Consider the following 13,117-nt stretch of genomic DNA (forward strand, 5'->3'; position numbering starts at 1 on the left):
GTATCATTATTTCCACATTGAATTGATACACCAAGGGAGTAATGCAGTGGGTTTTCAGGGAGGGCCATTGCCATAGTGATTGTATTTTCAATAATTTTAAGGAAGTTCTGGTATTTTAGAGGAAGGTTCTGTCTGTTCTCAGCCAGATGTTGTGCTCTTTGGGATAGGAATGAACCTGCAGACAAGACTTTCCTACTTCAGTGGGTATCCTCTTAGGGCTCCTTGCTTAGAAGACTCCCTCCACCTGCAAGAGTTCCAGGCTGGTGAGGGGCATCTTCATTCTTCATATTAAGTCTCTTCACTGAAGCTGGAGGTTTATTTATCTTCATCAGCTATTTTCTCTGCATGAAAAACTGGCTTCACAGGAGCAACTGGAAGATCTTATCCGGCCTCTGCAATGTGGAGCTGGACAAGGGAGTTCTTAAGTGAGTGGGCCATGAGGCAACCTTCAAATGGGATTTTTCTTTTTATTTTTTTCTTCTTTCACAGGTCTGTTTATGCTTGTGCTGGGTTTTTTGCTTTCCATTTGCTGGTTTGAAAGTGTCTGCATTAATGCCCTTTTTCACATCCCTATGGATGTGTCTCTTGGAATGTGTTACTTCATTGTTGCTTCAGCAGCATTCAGTGTGCTCCCATGGAAACCATTGTGATGTCATTTCTAAAAGAATATCAGTTCCCAGGCAGCCTCTGTGTAAACTCCAAGTGACAGGACTGAGAAGGGAAGGGGAGATGAGAAAAGATTGGTGTGGTTTACTGCAAGTGAAGGAAAAGGGAAGCAGATGCTGGCAGAGATCTGGTTTCTTATTTTGGAAGACATCCGATTTATTTTACCCATGTGTGATCCAACGTGTCCCTGCTGTTGCTAATCGTGATTCCATGTGCAGTTGTAGCCAGAACCATTCACATCCCAATCCCAGGAAGCCTTTTCTGTGTCAAGCATTTTTTCATATTACAGATAATGAGGTGCTAACTGCAGAATTAATAAATCAGTCCACACTCATTTAGACCAGACTTGCTTACGCTGCGTCCATTGTAATGGTGGGAAGAATTTGGTAAAAAGTGGTTTATTAAAATCTCATGTATAGCAGGAAATGGAAAAAGAGAGGACAAGAGAACTCACATGTGTGTACTCTTACAGTGCTTTGTCAAGGGTAGGATTTAAATCAATAAAGTTACTTTGAATGTTGTAGAATGGGTGACACCTTCCTTCTCCACCAGCATCTCCCAGGCATCACGGCTTGACTTACAAGGCTGGAAGGTTTTTATGTGTTTCTGTGTTTGGACATCATCCAGATGGCTTTTTGTCCTTTTAGCTGTCTATGTACTTGGTGGTTTTGTGTGTCATTTTCTCGTTCTAAATCTGGGCTCGGCACAGGTCAGAGTTCCTTCAAAGGCAAGGAACAACTCCACGTGCCTGCAGCTGTTGTTCTTCAGCCATGCAGTTTGGAGAGAGGTGTAATACAGACTCAGTGAGGTTAAATTCCCACCTGGCTTGACTCCACTGATTTTTAGTAGATTTACTCTAGTGACGTGTACAACCCATCTGTCCCTCCTGCACTTATCAGCAATATATCCTTCTTACCATCACACTGCTTGGTTATGTAAGGAGAGCTGAAGAAATCAGATGATTTAAACCCTCCCCCTTATTTTTACCTCTTCCACAAAATGAGGCACAGCTAAGTGGTCATTTTTAAGATGTGCTTGGAAGAATTTTGCCCTACATCACTGTCCACTTTTCATTGAAGTCCAGATTTGGGGATGTTTGCATTATTTATTATAAACCAGTGCAGATTCTCCACAAATTTATAGAACTGTCACTTTGGAACAGCTACAAAAAAAATCACACATTCTAATATCTATGAGTTAGAGAAAAATTCCCTCAAGCCTTTGTTTGCAATATGTACATGAAAGACATCTGCAGAAGGGGACCCCCATGGGATTCATCCTCTTATGGCAAGAAAATTTGGGGCTTGAGCAGACCCTCTTAATTGTTCCTTACAGCAGCTTCCAGTGTCTAATTGGGCATCATGCTGCCTTTCCAAGGAATGACTCAGTCCTGTCCCATTATATCTCCTCTTTCCATATCAGTATTATTGTGACACCTCCCAGGCAAGTGTGCATCTCTGAACATGAAAATAACTCATCTTAATGAGAGTGAAGTGCATGTTGCTTAGCAACACAATATCACAGGGGTCTTCATATGCTGAGCTGGGAAAGGCACTTCACTTAATGGGGCTGTTCTCACTGCACTGTTGTGTCTTTGAACCAGGGAGGACTGGGGGACATATTTGTGCTCGAGAGAGAAAGGGAGGTGTGGGTAGGGTGCATCATTAGAGTGGAATCAGTCTGCAAAGAGACAATGTGCCTCAGTTCCCCAGGTCAGAGGGGAATGTCATTTAGGTTTCATGACCCAGTTTCTCTTGGGAAGGAGGCAGAGCATTGCCCAGGAAGAGGGATCCCACGTTCTGTGAGAGCAGCTGCTGTTCCCTCTGCTCTGTGTCTTGCTCACCAGCTGTCAGAATCCATGAGATCTAGCTGATGAATCAGCACCAAACCTGACAAATCAGCTCTGACTGCTCGCAGAGCAGAGAGAATTGAGTGAGCACAGATTGGAGATGGCATATTGTGATAGCTAATGAAAATTAAATTGATAAGTCTTCCCTTCTAGAAATCATTATGCCTGTTTTCCCTGTGTGAAAAGGCTGGGGTTTGCTCTGTTCCTGGCCCCTTGCAGAACAGAGAGGTGGCAGCAGCATTGCTAACACATGGCCAGTGAAAAGCACCTCTATTGCTTTGTTTTGCACTGTGGACTTCCCCAGATACTGGGAATTTTTAGCCTTCAGGTTGATAAGCTGCCTGCCTTTCTCCTTATCAGCTACCAGAGGGGAGAAATACAACATATAAATATATATAGTACTTTCCTTCAAACAATAAGGACAGATAAGCTTACTGGAACGAGGATAATTCGTGACTGTTACTCATGGCTGCAGCCCACTAAGGCGTAGGACTGTGCTGTGACAGACAGCTCTGCCTGAACCTTAGGATTCTGATGTAGATGTTTTTCTCTTCTTGATGTTTGATCAGGCTCATCTCCATCTTGGTCCTAGAGAGCACAGTCATGTTTAGAGTCTCAGTCTCTCTCTGTATTTGCAGGACTTCTCCTATGATGACTCAAAAGTGGAGTTTAATGTTGATGCCCCGAATGGAGTAGTGATGGAAGGCTACCTCTTCAAGAGAGCTAGCAATGCTTTCAAAACATGGAACAGGTGAGTAGTAACTCATATTCCATTTGATATTTGGGCTGAGACTCTGAACGCAGAGGGTTAGACTAGATGATCTGAAGAGGTCCCTTTCAACCAAAGGGACTCTGTGATTCTGCTCAGAACCTGCTGGCTGCAAGATCAGAACCTGAAGCTGTGTTGGCATAACTGCATCTGAGTAGGTCCTCCCAAGAGGAACAGGACCTCAGGAGAGGTTAATGTAGCCTTATCAACACACTAACCTGGCTACGTGGTGCCAAGTCAGCTCAGAGTAAATGAGGAGTAAGCATCTGCTTCATTGCAGGGGTGTTTTAAGACCACATAAATTTTCTACCAGCACATTCGAACTCATGTGCTGAGCTTGTAAAGCCACTTGCTTTGCAGGTTTTCAATATTGATTTGTTGGAGACATGTACATTAATCAGTATAAGAGCTGGATGCTGTGTGGTTTATGTAAGTGATAATTATTTTCCTGTTCAAAACCAAGTCTGCTTCTTTCTGTGGAGCTGTATATTCCTCTTAGGCTGCATCATGGAATGAGCCAGCTCATGTTTTGCTGCATCTTAGTAAAAAAGAAGGGAGGGAAAAAAAAGAGTGCCTTCCACAATAGAAGAATGAGCAGGTTCTATGCAAGGAAGACAGGGCACAGTGCAGCTTGAGTCTTGCCCTAGGAAAGCTGTAAATTCATAACAATTAAGAGAAATACCCTAACACAGCAGGACATGCCATGGGTGAGTATCAAACCTGTCTAATCTAGATCAAGGAGATATGTGAGAATGAAAATATCAGCTGTGCTGCCAGGAACTGAGAAATGGCTTTCTGTGCACTGACCCTGCTCTTAATAATTTATAGGTATTTCATCTGGTAGGTCACTGGGAATGCCAGGCTCCTGCTTCCTGCAGGAGTCTCCACATCTGCCAGAGATCTTAAGAAAAGGAGAGCAGAGGTTTCATGTTCTAGCCTTGCTCGATATTTGTGTGTTTAATTTCCCTTGGGATAGTCAATGGGTTTCATACACAGTTGTGCAAAAGGATTCAAACCCTCCCAGTGAGTTTCTAATGCGTGAGATCAATACCTTTTTGACCTACATTTCCTCCTCTCACATAACAGGGAAATGATACAATTTTAAGATATCTTTTACTTGCTATGGGATGCATTTAAAGTATACACCACAGCAAGGCTGATGTTAGAGTTTGGAATAAATAATGGTTTGAACAGATTGTAGTATGCACAGAAACTGCCTGTATTTGCATGGAAAAAAAGACTTGAAATTATTAGAGATCTCTGAATTGGTTAGATAAGTGATTCCTTCTCTCTGAAGCTTCCTGTTGCACTAGGGAGGTATCGTAGCTAAATATTTATCAACCTTTGAGGATTTCCTGCTTGCTGTTTCCTAAGCAAAGCGTAGCCTCAGTCCGTGGCTGCTTTCACTGACCTCTCATGTTTTTGTGGAGCAGAAGGTTGTTCCAAAGTGTGTCAGGTTAATCTCAAAACCCGTGTTTGACTCCTGTGATAGTAGAGATGGACAGTTCTAGGCAACTCCATTCTCCTGGCAACAGCCCTGACTTCAAGGGTGACTCCAAAGGGCACTTATCCTGGAGGGAACATGACCATCTGGGACTTTGTGGTTTTCCTCATGTCTGAAGTAATGTTAGTGTCAAGAGCTACAATTTTTCTCTGTCCCCCAAATCCCAGCTATCCTCCCTGTATCCTCCTACATCCCAGTCATACACAGTTTGTATCCTACCCACTCTTAGCCATATCTACCTACATCTTAGCTGTTCACAGCTCCTGCAGCCTACTCATCACCTTCTCGCTGTCACTCAGCTATTCAGTGTTCATGCCTCCCCCTCTTGTGAGCAGGAGGGGGTGGGCAGAGAGAGCAGCAAAATCCACAGTTCAGGCTGAGAGCTGGTACTGGACAGAGATCAGGAGAGCAGAGACCAGAACATGAGAGAGGAACTTTCTGCTCAGCTTCGTGTGACAGCAGAGCTCCTTGAGCATAGACTGCCCGTGTCACACCGGCTCAGAATGATGCAGAACCACATCAGCTCATCAAACTGGGCTTGCACATAGATGGGATGGCCTCCAGTTACCTGATTTTCCCATTTCTCCACAGACATGTCAAGTCCTTTTGTTGTCTTTTATCTGTGTTTAACGTTTCAGCAGTGACAGAAGAAAGAGAATCATGTCTCCTCTTATTTTCCTAGGGGATCTAGGAATCAATTACACTCTTTTTAAATGCAGAGATATCCTGCTCTGCTGTGGAACAAACTGCCTCTCTGTAGCTCAGCTGCTACTCCTTCTGATGTCTGTCTGTCTGTCTTTCCTCAGGAGGTGGTTCTCCATACAGAACAGTCAGCTGGTGTACCAGAAAAAGCTAAAGGTCAGTGAGGCTACCCCAGATGACATCAGCAGATTAGCCAATCTGTCTGGTGTCCTGCTTTGCTGGGGACTTCTGTACCATGGTGGAGGTGTGGGGTGGAAGGAATGGGAAGGGGAATTGGATCAGAAGGACAGCAAGCCCATTCGGGTGTTACTGTGCTCCAGAGTTAGACTGTGCTGAGAACCAAGTGGCAGCAGATGGTGTTTGTGGTGGTCTCAATTTTCCTGTTCAGCCAGGGAAGTTAAAGTCCCCAGCAATCCTACCACTTCATGTGCGTGTTGTCCCATGCTCTGGTTCTGTACAACCCCTTCCTCTTGCCCCAGAGTTACCTGGTGGTGGGCTGGCTCTGCTCTTTCTGGATTCAGCATATGCTAACAGCAGGGTTTGGGAAGGAATTTTCTGACATTGCCTGATTCTGACATAGATTCAGGGAGCCAACAAAGCCACCTTTTCTCACCCTTTCAGGATGTCCTCACGGTAGTAGTGGAAGACCTGCGGCTCTGTACTGTCAAGCCATGTGAAGACATAGAGAGGAGGTTTTGCTTTGAGGTCGTCTCACCTACCAAGTAAGTTTGGTGGCTTCCCTAGGCCATCTTCCTGGTAGCTGGACTGTGCATGGAACTGCAGGAGATTAGATTAGAACAGATGCTGCCCTGGACTATTACATGTTGTCTGGGAGATACCATTGCCTGTACCCCAGAGTCCCTCTGAAGTGTCAGACATCAGCATGAACCAGATCTTGACCGCACATACCTGATAAACATATAGACAGTGAAACCAGCAATGGTCAGCTTTTCAAAACAGCTAGCAGACCTGCCTGAAATTTTTGGAAAGGGAACACCTCTGACAGTGCAGCCTTGTAGGGTTAATTTTTGCCCCTTTGCCTGTCAAGTCAAGGTGCTACCCTCATTGGAATGCCTGTGATGAGGATGAAGTGGAACAATTTTGACCAAACTGTGCATCCTCTCCCTTTGTTCTTTCCAACTGATTTTGTTCTTCACAGGAGCTGCATGCTGCAGGCTGACTCGGAGAAGCTGCGTCAGGCCTGGATTCAGGCTGTCCAAGCCAGCATTGCCTCTGCCTACCGGGAGAGTCCGGACAGCTACTACATTGAGGTGAGCCTGGGGGTCATGAACGATCCGTAACTGTGTCTCAGAGCCCTGGTGGTGGGCTCTTGGGCTGTGGCATGTCCAGTATGTGTGGGTGGACCTTTTGGAAAGGGAAGGCTTTAAATCAGTGTTGTCCTGACATCTTCACTTTCTTGCCTTCACTCTCTGGATTGACCTTCCCCTGGGAATTACGTTCTCCTGGGAAGAGCTTGCTCCCTAGCTGGGACAAGTGTGAGCGAGACACCCTGGTAGTAAGTAGCTTGCTGGACACTGCTCTGCGTGCTACCCACGCGCCCAGGGCAGGGATGGGGTGTAGTGCTGTCTTGTGGCAATAACAGAGATGAGTGAGGCTTTACCTGTTCCCTTCTTGGACTAGCTCTGGTTTATTCTTCTTCAGAAAACATTTCCTGTCAATGTCTCTGCTGTGCAGAGCTCTGCTTCATTCCACAGTGCTTTGCAGATCCTAGAGCCCATTTTTTCCCCTGCAGAGACTGGACCGGACTGCTTCCCCATCAACCAGCAGCATTGATTCTGCTACTGACTCTCGGGAGCGCAGCGTGAAGGGAGAGACCATCTTGCAGAGAGTGCAGAGCATCCCTGGGAATGACCAGTGCTGTGACTGCGGGCAGCCAGATCCTCGCTGGGCCAGTATCAACCTGGGCATTCTGCTGTGCATCGAGTGCTCTGGTATCCACAGGTACTGCTCTGTGTGCCCTGTGCTGCCAGCCAGGGATGGCTTGCAAGCTCCTGGGAAAGATGGTGGAACCTGAATTACAACTGATTATAGGTTTAGATTAGATATTAGGATGAGGTTCTTCAACTGTGAGGGTGGTGAGACACTGGAACAGGTTGCCCAAGGAAGTTGTGGATGCTCCCTCCCTGGAAGTGTTTAAGGCCAAGCTGGATGAGGCTTTGAGCAACCTGGTCTAGTGGAAGGTGTCCCTGCTGATGGCAGGGGGGTTAGAACTGGATGATCTTTAAGGTCCCTTCCAACCCAAACCAGTCTGGGATTCTATAATGTTTGTACAGATAAATTAAAAAATAATTGCTCATTGTGCTACCTGTGTGTGCAGGTACCTCTGTGTCTGCATATGTGTAAAACTCCACTATAGCCATGTCTATAGATAAATACAGAAGAACTGAATGGATCTTGTTCATCTTATGATGCATGTGCAGTTCTGTTTTGAGACCTGTAACCATTTCAGTTTTCTTCCTTTTTGGATAAATAGGAGTCTGGGTGTTCACTGCTCCAAAGTCCGATCTCTCACACTGGACTCCTGGGAGCCAGAGTTACTGAAGGTGAGTGTCAACTCTGAACAGAAAGAGATAGAGGACATGGAGGGAGTCTTATTTGGTGGCAGGCTGGACTAGAGGGAAGGTAGCTCCTCACCTGAAGATTTAATTCCTTCCTTGTTGTATTGCAGCTGATGTGTGAGCTGGGGAACAGTACCATGAATCAGATTTATGAGGCACAGTGTGAAGAGTTGGGACTTAAGAAGCCAACAGCAGGGAGCTCCAGGTGAGTCTGAGCACACACTGCTCCTCTCACTCCTCTGGAAAGCTGTCCATCCACATGCTAAACCCAATACCCTAAGCTCTCTGGAAAGACAGATCAAGAGTGTGATGGGCCCTTCACCAAGGGCACAGACCACTGCAAGAGCCTCTGCCTGAGCCCTCTCCCTCTGTAGCTCACCTGAGCTTGACTCTCAGAAAGGTCAGTGGGGCATTACCAGCCAGCAACCTGGTGAAACATCCTTGGGAGCCAGGGCTTGCTGGGGTTACACCTGCTCTGAGACCTTACAGATACGTGTAACTGAAGCACGTGGTGTTGTGTAGGGCTGAACATCACTCTTAGCTATACATTGTACTTCTTAGCTTTGCTTTGGAATGGGAGATATTTTTATGTTTGAGGCCTCAGTGATTTTTAGGACTCAAAGCCAGGTTGATAAAATGACCCAGAGCTGTTTCATCTCCTTGTGGCTCTTTTCTTTAGGCGAATCCTGTGACCCCTATGTGCAGCTTTATCCTGTTCTTCTCTTAGGCAGGACAAGGAAGCCTGGATCAAGGTGAAGTATGTGGAGAAGAAATTCTTGAAGAAGCTGCCAAATGGGGAAACTTTAACAGAGAATGAGCGGAAACCTCGACGCTGGTGTGTGAAGAAGTGCCAGAGACACAACAGCACCACGAAAGCACCCACGGCTCGTAGAAAGTATCGCCATGAAGCAGGCAATGCATCGCCAGCCATGTTGTCATCAGGTGGGAACCTCCCTTGCCCCACTCCCTGTGCAGAGCTGTGGTGGCCTGTCCACTGCTCTTTGTAGGTGTGTACACGACTGTCCTAGGAACATGTGTGGCTGTGGCTTTCTCTAGGACCTGCAGCCTGCCAGAGGTATAAGCAAAAATGCTGTTGCACAAACCATTGACACAGGTCTTCAGAGCAATTTCCTGACATTTCATTTTCCAAAGAGGTTCTTGTGACTAAAGCAGATCATTACACCAGGGTGATCCAGCAACTTCTAAGCTTGCTTTTTGCATTTTCTTTTGTATTCCAGCTTCCTGCTTTTTAAAAAGTTTCCAATCCTTTTATTTTTACCTGCCTGGTCTGTGAGAGGCCATGCTTATGAAGGGTTCTGGCTGCTCAAAATGATCTGGGGTGACTTGGACTGCAGTGTGTCCTCACTTGTGGCCAATTCTTTGTTATATTTTGATGGTGTACCTGGGCATGAACGTGGCACTGGACACATCTGGGTTGCATTGGACTTGCAGGCTCAGCCTGTGTAAAAAACAACTGTAGAGCTGTGTCTCAGTTCATTTGCATGTTATTAACAACGTGTTTCAAAATCTCTGTGTAAAATAGCAGCTACCCTGGAGAGGAAGTTCCGTCGAGATTCCCTCTTCTGCCCTGATGAGCTGGACTCTCTCTTCTCCTACTTTGACACTGGTGCTGGCTCCGGCCCACGCAGTAAGTACAAAGAAAGTGTCTCTGCTCCTGACACACGTTACTTCCCAGCTCTCCTAGGGCATTGCACCAGACTTAAAGGCAAGGTATCGGCCTCACTGCAGAGAGGGTAAATACTTTGGAAGAGTGATGGGGAGTTAGTTGCACAAACTCCAACCCATAGCTCTTTTATTGCACTTATTATTTTAATATCCCATCCAGTCAGTCCCTGCTGTTTGCATTCTAGCAGATGGGATTTTTTTTTTCCCCAACATCTTTTACTCCCAGACTGTGCATTCCATTGGCTCTTTTCTGGTTTTAGTTTTGGCTTTTAATTTCCCCACCCCCCCTTTTTTTTTAGCAAGTCTTACTGCGGACAATCTTTCTTTTTCTGTTTGTGACAATGAACTCCCCCTCATATTCCGTCCACCTTCCTCTAGGTGCCAGCCACATCTCTATGCAGCATCCGCTAACAGGTGGCCCATGGAGTGGCAGTGGCATTGGTCCCGGTGGGAGCGGTACGCCGTTCCTCCTGGACGGAGGTAAGGTGACGCTCTGGCAGTTAGCAGCAAAAGAGACACCCAAATTTTACTTGTTCCAAACCAAGCTTCAGAGCCAGTTACTTATTTTCTTTTGGCCAAATGATTGGAATCCAAACGTTACCAATCCTGTGTGGGGAAGACAGGCTGGCAGGATTTCAAAAGGCAAAAAGCTTTGCAGGGTTTCCAGCAGTCAAGTTACGACACCTTAAAGGAGCAACTGTCCATCAGATGAAATAAAGGATCCAGTCCTGTACAGGTGGGATCTCATGGCAAATAGGAAGAAAGAAATACTTCAGACAACTCCCATCTGCCACAGCCTAGTCCTGTGGTCTGTTAGCAGACTTAGCTGAGGAGTTGTAACTTTTTAAAACTTACAAGCTCAGTTGCTTGTTATTTTATGAGCTTATGAGAAATATTTACTGTCCTGAGTCAGCACAGCAGAAAGAAAATCAGACTTTGCTACAAGTACATGTTATCTCTGGAAATCAATGAAGAAGGTGCTTTAGTGCATGTCTGAGTCAGTGCTTTAAGGGCTATTCCAGTTTCAAGGAGTTCAGTGATATTAGTCATAGAATCATAGAATAGTTTGGTTGGAAAAGACCATGATGATCAACTGAAGATCATTATGATCATCAGTCAACAGAAACAAGACTTGGGAGATGCAGGACTTCAGTTGCTCAACAGCCTTATCTTGTTCCTCTAGAACAAAATAGGAATTTTATCAGTGATTCAGTGGAAGCAGATCTGGGAATATGCTGCATTAATATTCATGTGATATGAGCCAAATCCTCCTTTCTTGCTTTTGTGTAGATCTAGAGTAGTCACTGGAGTCACTCTTGGCTTGTACTGACACAACAGAGAGCACAGGCTCACCAAGCAGTGGGTTTGCTTTCCACAAAAAGTAGCAATGCTTTTTCTGACAGCAAATAAAAAAAAAAGATGTGATATGTGCCACTTGAAACCTTTCCTGTTGTAGCTTCATTGTCTCCTTTGGCTGTTGAACAGGGCTGAAGGACTACTGGTGAGCCATCATTTCACGACCGCTGACTTAGAGACTGTTCTTTATCTGGGATCTTGTTGTAGATGCTCTGAAGATTTCAACAGGCAGCTTTTAAGGTTAAGATGTCTTGTTCTGCTGTGGTTTTCAAGGCTCAGGTCTTTAGTTCTTGCAGGTTCTCCTGCTGTTACTCTTTGCAAAGGCTGCTCAGCTCATATTTTAGAAACATTTTGTCAGCTACAACCTGGCTTGTTTTTCTTTTGAATCACAGTGGTTTAAGGGTAGGTCTTGGGGTAGATCATGGGGATTTAACCTCCTGAGTTCTGGGAGGACAGACACTTCCAGCCCTTACAGTCATTGGGAAGTTAAAAGCAGCAAGAAGGTGAATCGAACCAGAGTTCTCAAAGGGGCTGACCATCCCTCAGCACAAAGGTGATGTCCCATCTCTGTTCCTGCAGGGACAATTCCTGCTTCTTTTCTGTCATTTTCTTGGCTGCTTTCGGATGCACGCTGGAAAATACAAAGTTTCTCTGCCATTGGCATACTGTGTGTCCTTGGACAAGTTGCTTAATCTCTTCATGACTCTTGTGTGTAGTCAGCTGTGGTGTAGCCTTCACTGGCTGAGCAGGGAAGGTGGGAAGCACTGTGGGGAAAGGGAAGGGATATCTGTGAAGGTGAATGAGCCAATGGACAATGCTTTGAGTTTGGCTTGAGATATCAACACTGTTGATGTTATTTGTCCCAGTCATGGTCAATAATCTGTCACAAGAGCAAGTACCGCGGTGACAACTGAAAAGCTCTGGGGAGAGCACGGATAGAGTGGAAACTGAGACGATTAGTGGTAAAAGCAGAGGGGTGTCTTTATTTGCTTATGACACTGCCTGACCTGCTGCAAAGCTGTCTCTGCTGCTGCTCTGCTCCAGTCGACGCCACAGTGTCCCTCATGGATCGCAGCAAGGGCTGTCCTTGGCCATCCAAAGTGCCATGGCAATGTTGGAGCATCCCTGCATGAAGGGCAGCATGGGGACATGGACACCATAAGGCTTTGCAATTTCTCCTTGGGCAGTTTTAATGAGCGGGGCTAAATGGGATAGCAGTCCCCCTCTCCCTTGCCAGCCGTGCCCGGCGCAGTGTGCGTGTGACATTCTGAGCAGCCCTTTCCCCCTCTGGCCTCAGCTGTGCCTGGTACTGCAATGCCTGGGTATTAAAATGGGCTTGGTTTGTCTTCTGTTGGCCCTGCAGGTCTGAGCAGTGACAGTGGGCTTGGAGGAAGCACGGACGGCAGCACGGATATCCTGGTGTTTGGCTCGGTGGTGGACAGTGTGACAGAGGAAGGTGAGTGTCACAGCCTGGTGGTGGGAGTGTGGGAAGGCAGCTAGTGCTAAGGCAGGATGGATGTTCAGCCCTGTCTGGTGCCAAGAACAACAGGGAACATAAGATGTTGGAAATGCAAAGCTTTTGGGTCATCTCTCTCCATTTTTTTCTGCCTCTCAGAGTGCGAGGTGTCAGAGGAGTCAAGCGGTGAAGCAGAGATTGAACAAGAAGCATCAGATTTGGAGGATCTGAGGGAGCTGCATCCTGGCTTGTTAATCTACAAGGCAGCACAAGCCCGAAACCTGCCTCTGATGGCAGAAGCTCTGGCACATGGTGCTGAGATCAACTGGGTGAATGATGAAGATGAAAACAAAACTCCTCTGATTCAAGCTGTGATGGGGGTATGTTGTGTTAGCGGCTGGGAGGCCACGTTTGGGAGTGTGAGGTCTTGGCTAGTTCAGAGCACACTGACACCGGGCAGCTTACAACCTGGTTCGTGCTCATGCATCCTCTCAGTGCTTCTGGCTGAATTGATTTAGAAATTCCCCTTTTCCTTGCCAGGGCTCCTTGA

General features: G+C 46.2%; 1 protein-coding gene across 1 annotated transcript in view; it reads left to right on the forward strand.

Moving 5' to 3' along the window:
* ACAP3 (ArfGAP with coiled-coil, ankyrin repeat and PH domains 3) overlaps positions 1–13,117 on the forward strand; it is a gene marked incomplete at its 5' end in the record, with an annotated part of 37,416 nt that overhangs the window by 23,510 nt on the left and 789 nt on the right. The window contains 12 exons of the mRNA XM_029087333.1: positions 3,154–3,266; positions 5,595–5,646; positions 6,112–6,212; positions 6,650–6,761; positions 7,244–7,452; positions 7,985–8,054; positions 8,180–8,274; positions 8,797–9,011; positions 9,613–9,717; positions 10,134–10,235; positions 12,475–12,567; positions 12,727–12,991. Coding sequence (XP_028943166.1) covers positions 3,154–3,266; positions 5,595–5,646; positions 6,112–6,212; positions 6,650–6,761; positions 7,244–7,452; positions 7,985–8,054; positions 8,180–8,274; positions 8,797–9,011; positions 9,613–9,717; positions 10,134–10,235; positions 12,475–12,567; positions 12,727–12,991 — 1,532 coding nt within the window. The remainder of the gene's footprint in view (positions 1–3,153; positions 3,267–5,594; positions 5,647–6,111; positions 6,213–6,649; positions 6,762–7,243; positions 7,453–7,984; positions 8,055–8,179; positions 8,275–8,796; positions 9,012–9,612; positions 9,718–10,133; positions 10,236–12,474; positions 12,568–12,726; positions 12,992–13,117) is intronic.

Source organism: Antrostomus carolinensis, unplaced genomic scaffold (genome assembly GCF_000700745.2).
Source record: "Antrostomus carolinensis isolate BGI_N321 unplaced genomic scaffold, ASM70074v2 scaffold23861, whole genome shotgun sequence".
NCBI lineage: Eukaryota > Metazoa > Chordata > Aves > Caprimulgiformes > Caprimulgidae > Antrostomus > Antrostomus carolinensis.